This window comes from Pleurodeles waltl, chromosome 12, assembly GCF_031143425.1.
Source record: "Pleurodeles waltl isolate 20211129_DDA chromosome 12, aPleWal1.hap1.20221129, whole genome shotgun sequence".
Taxonomy (NCBI): Eukaryota; Metazoa; Chordata; class Amphibia; order Caudata; family Salamandridae; genus Pleurodeles; species Pleurodeles waltl.
The window spans coordinates 638713449-638737179 of NC_090451.1; the positions used below are offsets into that span (position 1 = coordinate 638713449).

The following is a 23731-nucleotide window of genomic DNA, read 5'->3' on the forward strand; positions in this document are numbered from 1 at the left end:
ATTTACAAACATTATGAGTGTTGAGCCAATTCATGGAGATAGTAGTTTGCATTTGGGCACCAGTGGGTAGTGCATCCTTCTAACACGTGAAGCCTTTTGCTAAGTTGCACAGAGGTTTCTGGAGCATTGCCCGTCTTTCTTTCCATGGAATGAACTTAAGGGCCATGAGTTCGGAGTATTGTGCTCCTGCCAAGCGCAGGAAGGCGAGCCAAGGCCCCAGATTGTGACACATGGTTGTCTTCTTTACAACCATAACTGCCTGCCTCCCAATAAAGTAAGAGAAATTAGCATAGAAATAATGATTGTATTGTAATGCATTGTATTGTAGTACTCCAGAGTAGCCTGCCTGACTTAACAAATTCCCATGAATCTGCTGCTTGTCTGGTCCACAGACTTTCCATTCCTGTCTCTACGGGGTATCAAAAAAGAGTCTAAAAAATGTTTTTGGGTTTTTTTTTTGTGCAATTTTTATTCTTAATTACCTTTACAAAACCAAGAAAGAAATATTGCTGTTTGTTTTTTAAAGACCGATATTGTGTTAGAGAGCCTTAAGCGATGTCCTGTATTAGTTTGCATATGGTGTTTCTGAACTTAAAGATAAACATGAAGGAATTACCACTAAATTATTATTTTAAATTCTCCTTTAAATGCTGTGAGATTTCTATTTTTGGTACTATCTGTCACTGAAAGCCATTGTATAGGCAACTTTCTTTGCCTCAAATATATTTCTTTGAACTGCATTTTGAATTAACTGAAAGTCTGATATGAGCCTCCATGGGAGGTATCAATAAGTTATGAAAATAATTTGTTTTGCAAAATATGATTTGCCTGTTACATTTTGCTCTACACGAGACCCCACATAATGCTGTATTTCTCTTATAGGGTCTGGTGCTTTAATCTGACTTATTTAATTTGGAGTTCTAGGGTAATGATTCTCAAATAGCACGCCTAGGGCAGTTAATTATTTTTGCACTAGAATGGGAGGAATCACCAAGCTTTCGTGATTTTTACTTTGGTGAGCAGTTGATTTCCTTGTTTTGAACTGACTTATAAGTAGGTCTATTGTCCTACCTCATAAATTTATCTAATTAATATCCTTATAGTGTTTGATAATATGGACGTACCCTTTGAACAAAAGCAAATACGGATAGGGCTCTAGGTAAAAATTTAATAATCATTGCAAACATAAAAATCCATACGCTATACTGCATGTGAGGAAGGTTTTAGTGGTAAGGGAGTTAAAAAAATCAACATGTCAGCACTGAAGCAGAAAGGAAATATAAACCTAATGTTAGAGCTTTTTCAGAGGCAAGAACAGTCACTGGTAGTCAAATTAAAGTCACTATTAACAGATGTAGTCCACCTTAACAGCAGCGCCACCAACAGTGGCCCATAACTCGATCTGTTTTTTTCCTTGGTGTGTGGTGTCCTACAATAACCAGAGACATATGACATATGTCCTTCGGTGTCCAAGACTTCATACTGGGCTGCTATGGATCTAGGTAACAGAAATATATGTTGTGCCCCGATAGCTTGGCAATAGGTAACCTGGATCAGCTATCTCTGGACATTTTTTCAGGACTTTGTGAGTGAATAGTGATTTTGTTTAAGTGAGAGTCATCTGTAAAAGGGTCTTAATGCATAAGGGGCCTCTGGACTTCAGTTCTTATAAGTAAGTGACGTCTACCTTATCTAATCCACCAAGTCATCCATAGAACATTAGCTTTAGCATGGGAATACTTGTCAGGTTTTAGTACTGGGAGAGAAATTGTGCATGTACTGCAAAAAATGGATGTTCTTTACCATTCCTGGCAAATTAAACGTTTTGTCGTAGTTTGCCAGAGTATCTATGAGAATGTGTATGAGGTCAGCTGATAAACAATGGTGGTTATTCTGTTCGATTTTGACAAAGACACCCATTATGGATTTAATAGTTGGTCTAATATGCCCTACAGCATTTCTTTTTTTCATACAACAGTCTTCTTTGATCATACATATCTTTTAAACTGTGTTGAATGTGTTTTATTTCCCCAAGTATACTGTTGATTTTAATAATAACCGCCTTGCTCTGGCTCTGCCCTTTCATCTCTTAGTATAAGCCAAGTCTTTGTTGCTTTGGCACTTTACCTTCCTTATATATTTTCAGTGTGCTTGGTCAATCTCTGTCGTCTCACATATTTATCATTTAAGTTTTATTTAGCATAACTGTATCTTTTCACCTTCTTTATTTACAGTGGCTCTTGCTTGATCTGGCTCTATCTCTACATCTATTGTATATGTTGGCTGTTGCTGATATGTTTCTTTTCTTTCCCTGCGTTTGTCTACATTGACTATACCTTGGTATTTTCTGATCCTTCTCTTTGTACTTGGCTTTTCCTTGGCCTGACAGTATCCTTTCACCTCTGTATGGGTTGGTTCATCTTTGAGCTCGTTTTGACCTTTGCCCACCCCAGATTTCCAGTAAGAAGATTGTTCTTGTGTGTGGCTCTTTCCTTTCAACTCCTTTGTATATGTTATGTCCTTTTGACCTTGCTCTCTCCTTTCATACACTTTATATCTTTGCATACATTGGCTTTCCCTCTGTCTTTGTATCGATATCTTCTACATCCATAGCTTCATATCTGGTCTGGTTTGTCCTTCGCGTTTTTATACAGAGCCTTTTTTAGTACTTGCTATGTCATTTAACTTAATTTGTAAGCATTGCATTTTCCCTTCGTGCTCTGCCCTTAATAACTTTCCCTCATATTGAGAAAATGCCTTATTTTGACTGTGTCCTTTCACCTAATATTATACTTGAATCTGAATTCTTCTGGCACTTATCCACTTAAGACCTCCTGTGCCTGGCTGTCTCATTTCCCATTTTTAACTCAAGTCTTTTTGGCCTAACTCTATCCCTGCTCCTTCTTTCTAGATAGTATTTGTTGCTCAGCCTAGCCCTATCCTCTCTCTTGGCCTTGCTCTGTCTTTTCAGGCTCCTTTATTTTTGTAAATCCCAGTTTATTTTGTTATAGCATCTCGTAGTCTATAAAAATGTGCTAAATGTTCCTTGGCCTAACATTTTTATGTTGTGCATGGGTTAGGTCTTCCTAGCTTTGACTCTGTTCATTCACCTGTTTTGTGTACATTAAATTGATGTTGGTCAAGCTCTATTGTACCATCTTTCTATATGTGAAGTCTTCCTTGGCAATGTTCCTTCACCACTTTTATATACCTTTAGTTGTCCTTGACTATCTTTGTTGTTTCTACTTGATTAAATATGTTGGGCTTAACTCAGCCTGGCTTTAGTCTTTCAATCGCTTTCATACAGTTCACAGTGGAGCAACAGATTTTCACAACTTGCACATTTATTGGTGCTTTTTTATGTTGCCCTGTCTTTTACTGAAATGTGCTGTTGTGCAAACCTACCCTCTCCAGTCTTTGGTCTTGCTTCATCCTTTAAAGACTGTCTAAAAAACATTTTGCGCTACCATCCTGCCTCTCATAAAATTGTACATTTCTTCATAGTTAGGTGGTGGCTTCTATGCTGTTCTCCCACATCATACCAACTCTTCGTTAATTCTGCCTCACTCTGGATTTTTCCTCTCACACCTTTGGGTAGTTCGGCTCTGTCAATCTGTCTCTGTACTTTTCAACTCTTGCATGTTGTAATGGTTTTTTTGAAGATTGTTTCCAACAGGCAAGGCCAATCAATATTGTTTCCCTTGTATGTATGTATTCAATTGTACTGCTGAATCCTATGTGTTCCCTAGGGGAGATTGCTATTTTTTCACAAGGCTTTAGTCCTTAAGGCACCCCCTTATGCAGAATAGCTTTTTTCTCTAAGTACTCCATCATATGCACTCCTATCCAGTTATTCATTCGTTTTTGACAGTTTTATTTCTGCTTTTTGAGTAATTTATTTGTTGTTTTTCTTTTTATCCCACAGGATTCACTTCACCTCTGCAGAGCTCTTTGAGCAACCCGTCCCTGCAGTCATCACTTAGTCATCCTAACCTACAGTCTTCGCTCAGCAGTCAATCCCTGCAGTCCTCGCTAAGCAATCCCTCCCTGCAGTCCTCACTCAGCAGTACCTCGATGCAGTCCTCCATGAGTAACCACTCTCTCCTCTCCTCCACAAGCAACCCCTCGCTCTCCTCTTCCCTCAGCAACCCATCTCTTGGCAGTCCATCCATGCAGACTTCACCGAACAACCCCACCCTTCCCTCTGGCTTCAGTAGCTCATCCTTCTCTCCCATGCCTAACCCACCAATAAGCACCTCTCCCAGGCGAAGAGTCCCACTCAGCCCACTCATCCTTCCATTGGGGGGAGACTCCAGAAGGCAGCATTCCAAGCAGTTTTCACCAACAGTGCCCCCTACATTGTCTTCCATCACACAGGTATGCATGAACCACGCTTGGCCTTCATTATTTTCACAGTTTATTCTTTGACTTTATTGTTTTGATCCGTGATTGTTTTAACCCCATTTCATTAAGAGGAATCTGTATCTGAGGCAGTAGCCATGGGGATACAGATCCACGCCAGAGGTGGCACACCTATGCTAGTCATAGTATTTCATTCTCTTGAGCCAACTTATTGTCTCATGCTGCTCAGTTACTTCAGTCTCATAGTTAACAATCAGTCTTAACCCTAAAAATGGATGACTGCTAAAATAATTTCTGTAGGTGCAGCACGATTCTAGCAGCTTTTAAAAACAATGTAATCTAAACTCAAAATCAATGTAAACCTATTTGGAACATTGTCAATATATCTTTTGCGTTCGTTTTACACAGATTGGCCAGCAATAGGAAGTTGCATCTTTAAGCATGTCAGCAGTCACTGCTGTCCCAGATGCAAAACTATGTTCTATTTTATCTCTGTCCGAATGGATTCCCAAGCACTCTAATCCTTGTGTTAGCATTTTTTTTTTCTGGAACGAAACTGTTATTTGTCCACTTTTAAGTATTTGTTTTGGCAGTAGCTTACTTTGTTCAGTTGAGAATTTGTGTTGTTCCTTGCTTGTTTTGATTGAACAGTTGCTCAGACTGTGTGAGGAATTGTCTAGCTATTACGGTGTTGACAGCCATGATTATTACCAGCCCATAGTACCGGATTTTCATGGAAAAGCAAGCATAGAGCGTTGCAAAATGGACTTAACATTTTTGTAAAACACTAGCTTCATTTAGCTCTACAAAAGGCTTTGTCTAAGACTTCTATAAAACACTCTGCAGGCCGTCATAAGTAATGAAAATAAAGGGGGCCTGCTACCTACCCTTGTTTTGACAGAGAAGCCTTTGGAATTTTCCAGTGGTTTCTCCATGTAGGCCCTACATGCCAATTGATTACATCGTTTCCATTGTCAAAATGGAAGTGTCCTTTGGGTCTCAAGCTCATTGTCCATATTGCATGAAGTGTCCCTTTAATATTTTTGGCCATTCTGTTTTATTGAGAAAAAAATAAATCAGCTGTCCAAAGTATAGATTGTGATACATGGACCAGTATCAGGGGAGCAGTAGTTCGTAGTGATAATAAATCATGCAGCATCGAACTGCTGGATAGTACAATGCAATAAGCACAAAAGCCATTTCAACGTTTCTGTGGAATGGTACAAATGCCATGGGTACCCCTCCCTACATTCAAATCTATGGGAGTCCACAGTAATTCTTCCACTGGCCCCAAACTTTCTCATAACTCTAGTGTAATATATTTTATGCAAGACATGTAGTTGAGTAAGTCGGCACCCTGCTTTGATTGCTACCTCTCCAGGCCCCCTAGAGCAGCAGTCTGCTCTTCCTTGGAGAATTCCCTGAGATCCTGCTCACGCAAAGCCACCAGGGTATCATACAAGTTATTTATGAGCTTTCTATTTACTAGGGATATCGCTTTGCATCTCAGGGGCTTATCAAGCATGCTGTCTTGCAGCGGGTTGGTGTCTGGCATCTGAGTTCCTCAAGGGCATACCTAGGCGTTCTTTCAGTGTTGAGTGATTCCCCTTTGTAGTTGTAGAACTCTGTACCTAGTGGTTCAGTAATGAATTGTTTTTGGATTTTGAACCATAATAGATATTTAACATCAAAGATTGGAGTCCTCCACTAACCTATCCCTCCTCCAGTACTTTCCCCTCCGCAAATTACATTTCCTTACATTTACCAAGCTTTTTGTCTTAATATGTACGGGTGAGATTGACCTGCCAAAATTTTGTTCAAGTTATTTACCAGGTGAGATAAAATCCGGACAACCATTGCGCAAACAGAGGTTTGTGCAAGGGTTGGGTTTTCCAGGCAACTTGTAACTGAGGATCCCAGTTTTATGGAACCTATTTTTAAGGTGAGATCTGCGAACAAATTTGAAGGAAGGCATGGGATCATTGCTTTAACACGTAATTCCTTTTATTCGGAAAAGCTGCAAGCTATCTATTTTCATATTCCAGCATTGAGGTGAATTAATGTATGGTGTACCTAAATGCGCATGTTCACCCAGGGGCATCTTGGCTCTAGTTAATTGGAAATTACAGTATCCCACCATAAGTCAAAGAGGTTTCAGGGACTTTCATATATAGGAGCACTGAAGTACCTATATTACAAATCTGAAGGTGCCAAATAATTTCCTTTCTTGAGGAATGTAGGTATCTTTTGAGTGCATGATAATTTGGAAAACTTGATTTTGGAGCTATCCAAGGAATCTTGAGTAGATGGTGGTTAATTTGGACAATCATTGTAAAATATTTGGGCTGGAACTAATGAAAAAAGATGAGATCTCTTGGCTTTATGGAAGGCAGTGTAGTCAATGATACTTCTGAAGCATCTCAACAAACAATTCCATATTTTTGGTCCTGAGCTGAAAAAAACTTGAACTCTTAGTCAGGCTTGTCTGGGGTATAAAGAACTATTGCCCTAAAGCGTAACCCCAAACAATGTGGACACAGGGGCAGATAGCAAGAAAATCATGTCAGGAGCAGTAGTATGATGTGGAGCTCAATGTATCCATCATAAGGATATAATTTCTTTGCTTTGTTCCACTGTCACCCAGTGCAACATATGGTGGGCCTCTGACACATGATTGAACCTGTGCAGTCCATAGCTCAGCCACGTCTACATTCGGAAGGAATTGTAGTTTGCCATGGATTTTGAAGGGATTATTGGCATGTGTTGTTTCAAGTCTGCCTGGAATGGCTGAAGATGCTACAATAGCTCTCATCTTCAGAGGAATTATAGGGAGGATCTTTCCTAAGGATTTTAGCTAGAAAAAGCAGACAGAATGAACTGACTTGACTTGCTTTTCTAAAAGGACATCCCTTTCAAACTATAAGCCCAGGTTCATCACCTTGTTCACTAGTGAAGGAGAGGCAGCTGACACAGCCAGAACACAGCAATCCATAGGCTGTCTGGGCCTCATAATAGCACCTCAATTTTGTCTTTGTTCAGTTTTAGCAGGTTAATGCTCATAAATGGTTGAATGGTCAAAAACAGTATTGAAGAATATGCTAGATCACTTCCGGAGAGTGATCAAGTCTACAAATAAGCAGGATGTCCTCAGCATGTGACGTAAAGTTCTGCTACTTTCTATAATTTGGCTTAAAAATATTAGAAACATGTTATAATAATGTTTCTCCAGTATTGGATCTTTCATAGATTCACATGCTTGAATCATCCCCGTCGTCGAGGTGGGAGCCTCACAGTAAGTTTAAATACATAAAGCAGTAAGTCAGTAAGTTTAAAACCAGTAGGCCTCAGTAGGCCTTATAGGCTATTTTACAGTCTATCCACTTTGTTTTGTGAAAAGACCCAAACTTCAGTGTCAACCAATCAGGATTCAGCCCCTCCCAAACACTCCCAACAGAGGCTGAATTCCCTCAGATTTTCTACTGCACGTCGTGTGAAGGGAGTCTCCCTGAGCTCTGCTCAGTTTACTTTATTTCTGACTGAAAATTGTTTCTCTCAGGAAACTAGCTTTACAGCTTTATCATGTCTGAAAAGACAAAAAAGGGTCTGTTCAGAGACTTTGACAGTTGTGGGAAGAAGACTACATGTTGATGACCCCCACAAGAAATGCATCTACTGCCTCCATCCAGACCACAAGGTGAGAGACTGCAAGATCTGTCGCACCTTTAGTCAAAAAACCCTCAAGGACCGTGAGGGTAGACTTCTCTTATGGCTGCAGAAGCAGAAAGCCATGGAGCATCCTTCCTCAGACGAAAGTGAAGCGTCATCTCATGCTTCTCACCCTCAGAAAAGAACAGGTGAGAGAAGGAGTGTGTCTGATGAGCCACCTAGGAAGATGGCCAAAAAGATAAAACAAGTCTCTACTGAGACAAAAAAGGATGTTTCCCCATTCAGAGACACACAAAAATTTGCCAAAAAAGGTTCATTCAGAGCCTACTACGCCTTTACAAAGGAAAAGTGCCTCAAAAAAGACATCCCTGTCACCCCAGAAAAAGTCTCTTCATGGAAAAAACATCCATCGACGACCACCCCGTCGACGATGGTGTCGGTGGTGACTTCTACTACAGTGTTGTCGACGTTCACAACGGCGGTCTCACCGATGATCATGACGTCGCCGCCATTATCGTCGACGACGATAATTACGGCAAAAATATTTAAAAAGGCTTCGTCGGCAAATACATCGTCGACGGCGGAGGCCTCCTGGGTCCACCAATCGACCAGGGCGCTCCCGTCTATGAAGCACCTCTCCATGAGGTTTAAGACACCGCCGACGACGGCACCTACAGAGGATACGTCGACGAAACAACGGTCGACGAAACAACGGTCGACGAAACAACGGTCGACGAAACAACGGTCGACGAAGACACTGCCGACGAAGGGCCCGTCGACGAAGGGCCCGTCGACGAAGGACCCGTCGACAAAGACACCGTCAGTGACGGAACCGTCGACGAGGGACCCGTCCACGAGGGAACCGGCGACGAGCATATCGTCCACAGCACTGGCAATGTATAAACCATCGACCCTCCTGGGTACTCCACCGCACCAATCGTCAACTAGTCTGCCTTATCCTCAGGACGACTCAACCAGGTTCTTACCTCTTTCACTTATCATCATGGGGGACAAAGCTTCTGATATTCTGCCAATGCATACCTCCCCAAGCAAGGTATTGCCATACACCCCACAACATCTCTTAGATGATGATGACGCATACTCCCAAAACAAGGGAATGTTTGGGGCAGCGAGTAGCCCGTCTCAACTCCATGTCAAGTGCCAGGATTTTGATGATGAAGACGAACAGCATTACCAGCCTAGTTATGCTTCAACATCCTACCCACAGGCAGAGCAACAATCGCCCCTCTCCATGCCTAGCACACTAGTGGCGGACCTACAATATATGCTTAATGACTACTATAGAAGGTTTCCACCATCAACGCAGACCACGCCACCTAGACCTGAAAGCTACCAGACACCTCGTCAAACCCAGACTATTAGTCTTCCGGAAACACCACAGGCTAGCGTACCATTAACTAGCCAAACGCAGGAAGCTCATCCCTCGTCAGACGACGAAAGAGAAGAGGGTGAGCTAAGAGATTCTGTGACTAGTGAATGGGATGATTATCTAGTCCCCACACCATCTCCACCTCCAGCAGGTCCAGTAGATTCGCCTCCAGAAGACATAGGAGGTTTTCATAATCTGATAGAGAGAGTGGCAAAGCGTTTTGGCCTTTCAATTGTCTCTCATGAAACAGTGTGTTTTCTGTACGACTTCAAAGAGCCATCAAAGAGATCGGTAAGAGCGATACCCATAGTAGATTTCTTATGGCAGGAAGGCTTGAAGGCAATGAAAAATCCTGCAACAGTGCCTTCACAAATGCCCAGACTAGAGAAGAAGTACAAGGCCCCGGATGATTCTCCGGCCTGTTTAGTGTCACAGCCAAAACCTGAATCAGTAATATCACAGGCAGCGCAGCTACGTTCCAGAAACCCCTCCGCGCCTATAGCATCTCCCCCAGACAAGGAGGGGAGGAGATTAGACAACATTGGTAAAAAATTCTCCTCTGTAGCAGCGGTCACAGTTAAGGCGGCTAACTCCCTCGCCATCCTGGGAAGATATGATCGCCAAATGTGGGCTGACATGTCTGCTTTTTTGGATCTCCTGCCAGAGGACGTCAAGGTGGAAGCAAAAAAGGTGTTGCAGGAGGGAGAAAGGGTTGCCGCAGAGATTATAGACAGCGCAATAGACATTTCTCTAACTGGGTTCAGGCAATTGGCTGGCGCAGCAGTCCTGCTCAGGCAAGGATGGCTAAAGGCTACATCATTTCGACCGGAGGTCCAGAGTCGCGTTCTCGACATGCCTTTTGATGGTGAGAGTTTGTTTGGGAAGCATGTCGACGACATGTTACAGGCCATCAAAACGGATACGGATACGGCAAAATCTCTAGGTACCCTTCAATATAAAAAGCAACATTTTCGTGGCGCAAGGGGAAGAGGAAGTTACTCCTTTCGAGGGGGATACCAACAGTACAGATCCCAGTATCAGTCTTCCTCCACAGGATAACGACACCAGTACCACCAGCAACAGCAGCATTACAGGTTACCACTGGCCGCAGCTTATAAACATCCAACTAGAGGAAGAGGAGCTGCCTGAGGAAGAGATACGGGCAGAAAACAATGACCCGCCAGTCATTCCAGCATTCTCTCCCCCCCCCCACCAATATCGAGGGACAGAGGGCGCATCACTTCCTATTTCCTTCAATGGGCGTCTATAACATCAGACAGATGGGTGCTCGATATAGTGGCCAGAGGTCATACTCTGGAATTCACGCAAACACCACCAACTGTTCCTCCATCAGGCCCACCACCCCCGAGGATGAACCAACTCCTCAAGGAAGTAAAAGTGATGCTGGGCAAAGCAGCGATAGAGCCAGTCCCTTTTTCTCAGAAGAACAGAGGATTCTATTCCCGCTTCTTTCTCGTAAAGAAACCCTCCAGGGACTGGCGCCCTATCCTGGACTTACGAGCACTAAACAAGTTTCTAAAGAAACAGTCGTTCAGGATGGTAACACTTCAGGATGTCCTGCGTCTTTTAAATGCTGGAGATCTGATGGCATCCCTAGACCTCCGGGATGCTTACTTTCATATTCCCATACATCGCAACCACCGCAAATTCCTCAGGTTCAGAGTAGGTGGTATGCACCTCCAATTTCGAGTTCTCCCATTCGGTCTCAAATCGGCCCCCAGAATCTTCACAAAAATGTTGGCTCCGGTAGCAGCGCATCTCCACCAGTCGGGTATCCAGGTTTTTCCTTACTTGGACGACTGGCTCATGAAAGCACCCTCAAAGCCGCAAGTGATACGTCATATTTCGTATTGCCTTCAATTGTTAAACAGCTGGGGTTTGTAGTCAACTACCAAAAGTCTCAGCTTCACCCCAAACAAGTATTAAACTTCTTAGGAGCAATACTAGACACGGTCCACAAGAAAGCGTACCCGTCTCACGAGAGGAAACAAAAACTAACCTCCTTAGCACGCAGACTTTCTACAAAAAAGTTTGTTTCAGTCCGCATCTACAAATCATTGCTAGGGATGATCTCATCTTGCATTCCGCTAGTCCCAGACTGCAGGCTCCATATGCGACCCCTGCAAGAGCAATTGGACATACAATGGACCCAGGTCAACGGTTCGTTCGAGGACAAGATTCACATAACACCTCTAATGCAAAACACCATGAGGTGGTGGGCGACTCTAACCAATTTGTCAAACAGACTTTCATTCCTTCATCAAACACCCAGTTACATAGTAACAACGGATGTCTCTCTCAAAGGATGGGGTGCACACTGCCAGGACCTGCAAATCAGCGGATCCTGGAATGCAAAAGAGGTTCAACTCCACATCAATTACCTAGAACTCAAAGCGATACACTTAGATCCCTACAACTCTCGCAGCTAGCTCAAGAAATCTGGACATGGGCCATCAAGCACAATATTTCACTCAGAGCGGAGTATGTGCCAGGACAAACCAACGTTCTGACAGACACTCTGAGCAGGACAGTGATACCTTATCACGAGTGGGAGCTAGACCAGAAACCTCTCAATCAACTTTTTCTATTATGGGGCAAACCAAACCTCGACCTATTTACCACGCTCGATAACAAGAAATGCCAGTATTACTCAAGTTGGCTTCCCCAGAAAGGTTCGTGGGGGAATGCGTTTTCGATGAGATGGTCCGGGGTCTATGCCTACCCTTTTCCTCCGATCCCGCTTATTCCGAGAGTCATCAACAAACTAAAGACGGAGGGGTGTCGCCTCCTATTCATAGCTCCCAGATGGCCCAGACAGGTCTGGTACACGGAGCTCCTAATGCTCTCCGAACAGCCACATGTGCAACTCAGACAGAGTCCGACTCTCTTGACGATGCACCAGGGACAAGTCAGACATCCAGATCCGTCATCTCTTCATTTGTCGGCTTGGCTCCTGAATACAATGAGTATCTAAATCTCAACATTTCCTCGGAGTGTAGAGACATCTTAGCAAACGCTAGAGCTGACACTACCAACAAAACCTATAGACTTAAATGGAAACGTTTTTGTATATGGTGTGCAGCAGAAGGTATACATCCTTTTTCCGCTCCTCTAGAGCAGATACTTCCATATCTCTTGCTCTTGGCAAAGTCAGGACTTTCATATTCCTCCATTCTAGTGCATCTGGCAGCAATCTCGTGGTACCGTAGATCACCACACATGGTCTCATTATGCTCCACATGAATTGTCCAACAATTCATGAAGGGCCTTTTTCGTGTTTTCCCACCAGTTCGAAAGCCTCCGCCGTTATGGTCCCGGAATGTTGTATTAATGCAGCTCATGAAAGCTCCATTTGAGCCGATCCACAGAGCCGATCTAAAATTCATCTCATGGAAAACAGCGTTACTACTAGCTCTTACTTCAGCCAAAAGAGTCAGCGACATTCAGGCTTTCACTGTCAAACAGCCTTTCCTCCAATTTACAAATTCCGGTGTGATCCTACGAACAAATCCTAAGTTCATCCCGAAAGTTCCCTCAACATTTTACTTGAATGAACCAGTCATCTTGAAAACCTTTTTTCCAAATCCACAAACGGTAGCCGAAAGGACATTACATTCCCTGGATGTAAAAAGGTGTCTAAAGTTTTACTTACAGAAAACACGAGTCATCCGCCAGTCTGACCAATTATTTGTTGCATTTGGCGGAACGAGAAAGGGACATGCGGTGTCCAAACAGACTATAGCCAGATGGATTGGCCTGGCAATTCAATTCTGCCATGCAAAAGCCGGTAAACCGCTCCACAGCAAGGTGAGAGCCCATTCTACAAGATCGGTAGCTACTTCAGCTGCACTCTTTGCTGGGGTGCCACTACATAGCATCTGCAGAGCGGCCACATGGTCCAGCCAGCATACGTTTACAAAGCACTATTGTCTCGAGGAAACTAGTAACGTTGACACAGCAGTGGGACAGGCAGTGCTGAGGCATTTATTTCGTTAAGGTGAGCCTCTTACACATCCCACCACCACATTCAAGGTATGTTCGATATTGTTTCTCAGTCTTGTTAATATCTAATTTTATAACACAGTGTGGTTTACTCTAAGATTGCGCTTCAAACTACTCGTAATATCAACGCTTTTTCATATTGTGTTAACATGTTGCAGACCTCAAAACAACAACAGCACATATTGTGTCATAATTTTCTGCCATACAGGTTTTTTCTATTATTCTTATATAGATATATACAGGGAGTGCAGAATTATTAGGCAAATGAGTATTTTGACCACATCATCCTCTTTATGCATGTTGTCTTACTCCAAGCTGTATAGGCTCGAAAGCCTACTACCAATTAAGCATATTAGGTGATGTGCATCTCTGTAATGAGAAGGGGTGTGGTCTAATGACATCAACACCCTATATCAGGTGTGCATAATTATTAGGCAACTTCCTTTCCTTTGGCAAAATGGGTCAAAAGAAGGACTTGACAGGCTCAGAAAAGTCAAAAATAGTGAGATATCTTGCAGAGGGATGCAGCACTCTTAAAATTGCAAAGCTTCTGAAGCGTGATCATCGAACAATCAAGCGTTTCATTCAAAATAGTCAACAGGGTCGCAAGAAGCGTGTGGAAAAACCAAGGCGCAAAATAACTGCCCATGAACTGAGAAAAGTCAAGCGTGCAGCTGCCACGATGCCACTTGCCACCAGTTTGGCCATATTTCAGAGCTGCAACATCACTGGAGTGCCCAAAAGCACAAGGTGTGCAATACTCAGAGACATGGCCAAGGTAAGAAAGGCTGAAAGACGACCACCACTGAACAAGACACACAAGCTGAAACGTCAAGACTGGGCCAAGAAATATCTCAAGACTGATTTTTATAAGGTTTTATGGACTGATGAAATGAGAGTGAGTCTTGATGGGCCAGATGGATGGGCCCGTGGCTGGATTGGTAAAGGGCAGAGAGCTCCAGTCCGACTCAGACGCCAGCAAGGTGGAGGTGGAGTACTGGTTTGGGCTGGTATCATCAAAGATGAGCTTGTGGGGCCTTTTCGGGTTGAGGATGGAGTCAAGCTCAACTCCCAGTCCTACTGCCAGTTCCTGGAAGACACCTTCTTCAAGCAGTGGTACAGGAAGAAGTATGCATCCTTCAAGAAAAACATGATTTTCATGCAGGACAATGCTCCATCACATGCGTCCAAGTACTTCACAGCGTGGCTGGCAAGAAAGGGTATAAAAGAAGGAAATCTAATGACATGGCCTCCTTGTTCACCTGATCTGAACCCCATTGAGAACCTGTGGTCCATCATCAAATGTGAGATTTACAAGGAGCGAAAACAGTACACCTCTCTGAACAGTGTCTGGGAGGCTGTGGTTGCTGCTGCACGCAATGTTGATGGTGAACAGATCAAAACACTGACAGAATCCATGGATGGCAGGCTTTTGAGTGTCCTTGCAAAGAAAGGTGGCTATATTGGTCACTGATTTGTTTATGTTTTGTTTTTGAATGTCAGAAATGTATATTTGTGAATGTTGAGATGTTATATTGGTTTCACTGGTAATAATAAATAATTGAAATGGGTATATATTTTTTTTTGTTAAGTTGCCTAATAATTATGCACAGTAATAGTCACCTGCACACACAGATATCCCCCTAACATAGCTAAAACTAAAAACAAACTAAAAACTACTTCCAAAAATATTCAGCTTTGATATTAATGAGTTTTTTGGGTTCATTGAGAACATGGTTGTTGTTCAATAATAAAATTAATCCTCAAAAATACAACTTGCCTAATAATTCTGCACACCCTGTGTGTGTGTATATATATATATATATATATATATATATATATATATATATATATATATATATATAAATAAATGTATACTAACGTGATTGAGATCACTTAGAGAATTACGATAAAATGACAGTCAAATTAATTCGCTAATTCTCAAACATTACTGCTCGTTATTCTGATTCAAGCATGTGAATCTATGAAAGATCCAATACTGGAGAAGAAAATTAGTTACTTACCTGTAACTGCAGTTCTCCAGTATTGGTATCTTTCATAGATTCACATGTGACCCACCCTCCTCCCCTCAGAGGCTCCCCTATTATACAGATATTAAACTTCACACTTCTACTAGAAAATCTGAGGGAATTTAGCCTCTGTTGGGAGTGTTTGGGAGGGGCTGAATCCTGATTGGTTGACACAGAAGTTTGGGTCTTTTCACAAAACAAAGTGGATAGACTGTAAAAAAGCCTATAAGGCCTACTGAGGCCTACTGGTTTTAAGCTTACTGACTTACTGCTTTATGTATTTAAACTTACCGTGAGGCTCCCACCTCGACGACGGGGATGATTCAAGCATGTGAATCTATGAAAGATACCAACACTGGAGAACTGCAGTTACAGGTAAGTAACTAATTTTCTTATTTTACAAAATATAAAACAAACATTGTTATAATGTTTTTCAAATATTTTAAGTCAGTTAGCTAGAAAAAAAGAGGAAGGCAAACCCTATTGGCTTTGCCAATTCTTGTTTTTCACTGAGACAGCTCATTTTATCACCTGAGGTCACACATGCCTGAGGTTTATTAGAAGAAAAGTTTGTTTAATGACTGGCAGCCTCCTCATACAAGTCAAAAGTGAAGACTTCCACAGTAGCCCTGCTAATAAATGCCAGGGACCTATAACAGAAGAAAGCCTTTTTCAGCGAGAGACGGCAAAGAAGGTGAACAAACGCCACTAAACTGATGAACTGCATGTACACAGGCTTTCAGTGGGAAGTCAGTAAATATCTTAGATGCAGATTCCTTATGATTGCCAGTGCCTCACCTATCGTACCTATGTATTATAGCCATTTATGGAGCAATAGCTCCCCTTTCATGTATAAACTTCCAGATGAAAACAAGATAAAAAGGAGAGCTGCTGTTAAAGAAAGGGCGCTGGCTTCAGCTACACTGATCAGAGAATTCTTCAGTTTGCACATTTTGGTGAATCAGTAACATCACAGTAGTGAGGCTATTCGAGTGGCTCAACAATGTAGAGACAAAGTTATGGCTATGGAAAACAATTAACCCTCCCATAGCAAGAGTCACCCAAGGGACCAATCTAGCAAGCAAGGTCAAAGATAAAGAAGAAGCCCAATCTCCAGATTTAACAATAAAGGAAATCGATCCTGACTTGAGTGGGTTCTCTGCTTTCACTGATCGTGCTGGTAGTAGGCAGGTTTAGTTTTTCTGTTGTGATTAGCAGTTTGTAACGTCAAGCAGGTGGGTGCTAGACATGATCAAGCACAGGTGATTTTTAAAACGGATAGAAAAGCCTTGGACATCTGTATACCAAAGAGAGAAAAACTCAAACACTAGAAGGAGCTAAAAGAGGCGATCATCCGGCATACAAGGGGCTATAGAAAAAGTGGGAGCATTTTGAAAAAGTTTACATTTCTACTTAGTATATGTTTTTTAGTTTATTATTTTCATAACAGGTCACAGCAAGTAAATATACAAACAGTACACAGTGTTATAGTGCTGACTGGTACTTGGTTAATCTAATCCTATGCAGCATAAGTATGAAAGGTACATAAACATATCAACAACATATACAGCAAGATACAAGACTGAGCCTGTATATAATCACAGTATGAGCGCAATTCCTAGTTAAATCACAGAGTTCCTTAAATCATTAGATTTGTAATATAGGTACTTCAGTCCTCCTATATATGAAATTCCCTGGAAACCTCTTTGATTTATGGTGGCATACTGCCATTTCTAATTTACAGCACTGATTAGTGTCTGTGCCGCAAATGTCCATCAAAACTATGACTCCTGTGGTGGCCTATATGCATTGGAAAGGTTGCACCATATATTCTTACCTGGACGATTGGTTACTCAGGGAGCCTGGGAAATGCTGAGAACAGCTGTCTTGAGTGTTTTTGCACAGTCAATGTAAAGATGTCAGTGCTGCATCCTTCTATGAATATTGTGTAAGCCAGAATTCAAAACAAGAAAAGAAGAATGTGTCCATCTCTGTAGAGAGCCAGTAAGTTGATACATCCAGCCTCTCACTTTCAGACAAGTTGAAATGCAACAGTCAGAAAGATCAAAGCTCTGTTAGGAAGCATATGTGCATGTACACTACAGCTTCCATAATGCCACCTTTTGAATGAGTACAAGTCAAGAGCGTTAAAACATGCAATGGTAGCAGGTGAGCAAAGTTTGAGACGATGTCTTCTTAGTCACATAGTAGTTGGCTGAACGTTTGCAGTGGCAGAGTGAAAAGGAGAACACTTTTAGAGTACCAAAGTGTTTTGCCAGACACTTCTCAAACGCCTTTCTATTGGGATGAGAAGCACATTTGCATAACCGGCACATGAATCAACTGAGGACAAAGAAGTCATCTCTTCACATCAACAAGTTGGAGCTGATAGCTGTCCAACTTTCCCAAAAAACGTTTGTCCTGAAAGTAAATGGCACAAAAGTAATGAAAGGGTCACCCAATTTGACTATGAACTATTACTTGCGCAAACAAGGAGGAACCACATCTCTTCTATTGTTATAGGAGGCTTAGAAGCTTTGGTTGTGGGCGGTCAAGTAGAATATGGGTCTTTCAGCAGAACATGTACCCAGAATGCAGAACTACTTAGCAAATTCGTTCAGTAGACAGGGCAGAACATCACAAGTGGCAAATGGACAAAAAATGAAGATGGCATTTCAAAGATGGTGGAAACCTCAATGGGACATGCTTTCAACAATTCCAAATGGCAAAGATCCTGTTTTGCAGCAGTTAGACCTTCCTAAGATACCAGGGAGAATCCCACTTAATGCTTTAGTTAAGGAAGTTCCTTTATACATTCCTTCTGATTTCTTAGGTATCCACAATACTAAGCATGATCAAGAGAGAAGACTGCAAAGTGATTCTCGTGGCATTGGCATGGCTGCTATGACATTGGCATATTGAGTTGTGGAAATTGTCAATTTGAGCACAAATTCGATTCAGGTCAGAGCCTGAGTTGCTGCTGAGGACAAGGGACTCATACTTGTTTCTTAAAGTAGACTGCTTGGCTTTCAAGACCTAGAGTTTGGTCATTTGAAAAACTCAGGTTCTCGGATATAATTAAAACATATGCTTTCAAATGGAAATATTTTGTGATCTGAAACTGAATGTTTCACCACCCTAATTTGTATCACTCCTTTTGAAATTAGCACATTCAGGACTTAAATATGCTTTGGTAAAAGTGCACTTGTCAGCAAATTTGAGGTACCTCAGAGAGTTGAATGAACTCTCGTTAAGATTGATTGAGGAATTCAAGAAGGATCTGTTTAGAACTTTCCATTTGAATATGAGAATTTTACCTTTCTTGAGAACTAGTATAGTCTTGACAGACTAATGAACTCTCCGTTTGAGGCAGTACATAGTGTCCAAGCAACATCTTTCACGGAAGATGGCTTTCTTGGTAGCCATCACATCAGCATGGAGTGAGTTAACTGCAAGCATTTCTTTGTAAGGCACCTTTCCTATGATTTTTTTTAAGAACTAGTTTTGCTTTCCACAAATCCTAAACTCATCATTAAAGTTGTGCCGCCTTCATCTAAATCAAAGTATTTCATAAGGGACATTCTTTCTGCACCCTGTTCTCTGTAGATGTGTAAAGTTCTGTTTGGAACAAATCAAGGCTTTTATTAATTGGATCAGCATTTTGGGACTTATGGTCATTCAGTCATAGGTAGACCTTTAAGCAGCCCAACTCGTGTGGATTATAACATTCATCACCTTGGTTCATACCACGATGATTAGACCAATTTCAGGTACTGTTAGAGCTCATTCCACAAGAAGCATGGCTGCCACAGCTGTTCTCTTTGTTGGAATCTTCTTAAATAAATCTGTTAGGCAGTGTAATATAGAAGGTGAATACTTTTACAAAGCATTAGTACGTTGTTGTTTAGCTTAGAAAAGTATCAGCAGTCGGACAGGTGGTGCTCCTGTAACTGTGGTTTGTAAGTTGATATCTTTCATAGATTAACATGTGCCCCACCATACTGTTTATCATGGGGATTTAGGTTGGAAAATCTGGCACTTAGAAGCCCCTCAGGGGGGCAGAGATTTGAGTCCTGTCACCCAATTGCCCATAGTTTGTATCACACTGGGTGCATGTAATCTGTGGCAGTTTTCAGTGTATGGATTGTATGTGTACACTGACTGCTATTTTAACATGGATTACCAAGGGTTCCCTTCCAGCCGGATGATGGGGTAAAAAACAGGCATGTGATTCTGTGAAAGATAAATGCTGGAGAAATACAGTTAGGTAACTTTTCCTTCATTTGAATGAGAGGTTCTCGCACCTTGTCTCTTCTGACAGATTACTCAGAAGACGTGCCTTTCAGTATCTATCAGGACAGCCAAATCATCTTTGGGATCTGTAACACACTGCATATTTCTACTCCTGAATACAATGCTACGGTTTAAATACCTAAAGAAGCATTAGCAGTAAGCATCAAGGGACTGAAAGAACTTTAAATAGAACTGAGATTAGTTCCTAGGATATGGAACTGCTTGGCTGCATTGGTAGCAGTCGAAAGAGACGACATCCTATTACCAAGCCAGTCTGTGTAATACATTTTAAGAAATAAGCTTGCAAATGCTTTGAATATATTTGTTTTGTTTTATAAAACAAGTTTAGATTGCATTTGAATTTTGTAAAATGCAATTTAATTTTTTTAAGTGTGCTAAGAACTATTGGAATTACTTTAGTGTTCATCAGTAACAAAGATTCCCATGAAGAAAATGTCTATTTTAGGTATGTAACCTCTCTTATAAAGTTCCTCACTCAAAGAAAACCTGTACCATAATTCTCCATTGTGCTAACAAAATGACACCTGTTCTTCTAGTTATTCATAGTAAGTTATTCAGTGAATCATCAGTTAAACCCCTAACACTTGATGGATAGCACAGTCCAAATCATGACATGCCATGCAAATGTGCCTTCATGTATAAGGGGGAACATATGGCATTTTCTTTTGGTGTTTCTAAGTGAATTGTGGAAAATGCTTTATGTTGTGTTAAATGAAGCTGTTGAATTTCCCTTTTGGGGTTCTTCTTACAAAATCATGTTTCTCTCACTTTTGATTATAGTGTCACCAAATATCTTTGCTCCAAGGCACTGAATAAATGCAAAAACAACAGGTGATGGAAGTATTGCAGAGCAAATCAAACAATTACCCCCAGTCACAGATCTGGGTTTAATCCATCAGTTTTTTTGCTTGCCATACCATTCCAGTTTGGACCCAGCCATATGCAAATCAGTCTTGACTCTGTTCCCCATGGGAACAGAGTCAAGCCCTAACTGCCAGGCCAGGTCCTCCCTGAACCAGAAACAAGCATCCTAAGACCGGTTTCAGGGTATCACCCTTCATCAGCCAGGCTAGCTTGAATCTGGTGGCATAGCAAGCATGAGACCCACGTCTGGGCATACCCTTCCCACTTGGATAGGCCGTGGGGCGTGACCTGTGGCCTGACCCTGCGGCCAAACCACCACATGCACCTAAGCCCATGAGGGATTAGTGCATGAGTGAGTGTGCGTATTTCTTTCCATTGTGCTCTGGATCCGCGGATCCATGGCTGATTTATACAATGGGAGTCTGTAGTGGATCTGTAGTTCGGCACACACAAAAAAAAAAAATTAGGACTTTTGTGCCCATGAGAGGAATTCCCCCGTCTCTCCCCCCCTGCCCCCCCCCCCCCCAAACCACACACACACTCTCTCTCTTTCTCTCTCTCTCTCTTACTCTCTCTTTCTCTTTCTCTCTCTTTCTCTCTCCCGGTATACAAAATGGCGGCCTCAGCTTTTCTATCAGGTTTTGGCCAACCAATCGAGGCCTTGGATATGCAAAGGCAGATCGGCAATCGATCCACACCCCCTATCTATATTTATTTTTCCCTCAATGTCTCCAAAACTACTGAACGGATTCAGACCATCTCACAAAAAGTGATCTTCTGGACCAAGATCTAGCTTTCTTCCTAATTTGTTGTAATTCCATCCAACGGTTCTAGCTGTAGTTGCGTCTAAAATCGTATAAATGTGAAAAAGCAGAGGCAACACACATTTTTTTACCCCCTTTTTCTTACCCCCTTGACAGATCACCCAGAAACATTCCATGCATAACTAGTTGGGGAACTTTTGTGAAGATTTGTGGCACCAAAGTTATAAGCAAACCTAAAAACACTTTTCCTAGAGAAACTAGGTCCTACCTGTAACTACCTACTGACGACCGCCACTGGGAGTTTAATTGCATATTTTGTTGCCATGACCACTTTCGACCATCTCAGCAGCCTTGCTTGTATGAACACTTTAAAGAAAGTATTGTTTTTGCATGCTCCATCAGTCTTTCCTCACCTGCAAGACAGTATGTCCAACAATTTTGTCCCTTTTGGGGCTTCACCAGGTGTTTTACTTATAGACAGCAATAAGGCCCTTCCTCCCCAAATACAGGCGTTCCCGTCCTTTCAATGTGTGGGACAGGTTAAGTAGCAGACAACACTGAGAACATGCAGTGTGAACACTTCTGCACATTGATCTTCCCAATAAGGTACTCGCTTAAAAATTCATTCTTTTTAGAATGGAGTAACGGACTCCTCTTTGTCTTCCATACGCTATCTCTCCTGCCTCAAGTTCTGAAGAAGATCAGGAACAAATGGGCACCAGTCATGCCAGTGGCTTCGGTTTGGGTTAGGAGAGTGTGGTAACAGGAATTTCTGGACATGAGCAGCTGAACATCTGTCTTCCAAGCAAGCTGCTGGTTTGAGAAGACTTTCTGTCACAGCAACAGGGCAGGATCTTGCACCTAGGCCTGTGCAGTCTACACCCCCATGCATGGAGTTTGAGTGGCAGCAGACAATTGCATCCCATCTACCTCCAGAAGTAGTAGAAGTCATTGTGGCGGCCAGGCAGCCTTCTACAAAATATGTTTACGCCAGACCATGGACAGGTTTGTGTACAACTGTTCGTGGCATGTTGTGCTGCAGATTCACATGCACCTTCCCTCCTCCCCAGAAGCCTGTAGTTGTTTAAGTTAACACATTTCTACGTATGTATATACATTTAAATTTGCATGGACATCTCTTTTTCTCTTATATACTTTATCACTCCTTTCTTCACCCTCTGCGGGAAAACAATCTAACAATGGAGTCAATGACCATGCGAAATGGAACCAAGAGGAGAAGTCACTTGATCCTGTGACTCTAAAAGACTTCTTCGAAGAAAAACAACTTGTAACACTCTAAGCCCAACACTAGATGTCGGAATCTATATGCATAGCATGTGAATCTGCAGCACAACATGCCACGAACAGATGTACACTGGATAAGATATATATATATATATATATATATATATATATATATATATATATATATATATATATATATACACACACATGTTCGATGGCATGTGTAGCTGCAGATTCACATGCTGTGCATTATCCTGCCATCTAGTGTTGGGCTCGGAGTGTTACAAGTTGTTTTTCTTCGAAGAAGTCTTTTCGAGTCACGAGACCGAGGGACTCCTCCCTTTCGGCTCCATTGCGCATGGGCGTCAACTCCATCTTAGATTGTTTTCTTTCCGCCATCGGGTTCGGACGTGTTCCTCTTCGCTCCGTATTTCGAACCGGGAAAGTTAGCTAGTTATCGGAAAATTTGACGGTATTGTTCGCGCTCGGTACCGGTTTAGTGTTAGCACATCGACACCGAAAAAAGAAGCGCTCCGGCGGCCCTTCGGGGCTTCCACTCTTCAGCAGGGCCTGGTCGGCCCGACCGCGTCCATCTTCAAACCTCATGGACCGGACCCCCTTCAGTTTCTGCCCGAATTGCCACGCAAAGTATCCTTATACAGACCAACACTTGGTCTGTAATTTGTGTCTATCTCCGGAACACAGGGAGGATACTTGCGAGGCCTGTCGGGCATTTCGATCGAAAAAGACCCTACGCGATCGAAGAGCTAGAAGACTCCAGATGTCGTCGACACCGGCCGAACAGATCGACGTTGAGGAAGAGAAGAGATTCTCCATTCGAGATTCGGACTCGGACGAGTCCGAAAGTGAGCAGCCAAAGACGCAGCAACAAACTGAGAGTAAATCAGCCCGGCAAAGACTCAATCGAAAATTATAAAGGCCAAGGGGATGCCACCGCCAACAGGCCATGGCTTAACCCGAAAACACGGTGCCAAACATCGGCACCGAAAAAGGCCTCCCAGCAGCCGAAGACATCCGACTCCGGTCGAGATACCGGCTCCGAACCATCTCGG

At 42.4% G+C, this 23731-nt stretch overlaps 1 protein-coding gene across 4 annotated transcripts in view; it reads left to right on the plus strand.

Annotated features, from left to right (window-relative positions):
* Positions 1 to 23731, plus strand: part of CRTC2 (CREB regulated transcription coactivator 2) — a 161268-nt gene that overhangs the window by 81359 nt on the left and 56178 nt on the right. For all 4 annotated transcript variants that reach the window (XM_069218165.1, XM_069218166.1, XM_069218168.1 and 1 more), the window contains exon 11: positions 3926 to 4377. In XM_069218165.1, the coding sequence (XP_069074266.1) occupies positions 3926 to 4377 (452 nt within the window). The remainder of the gene's footprint in view (positions 1 to 3925; positions 4378 to 23731) is intronic.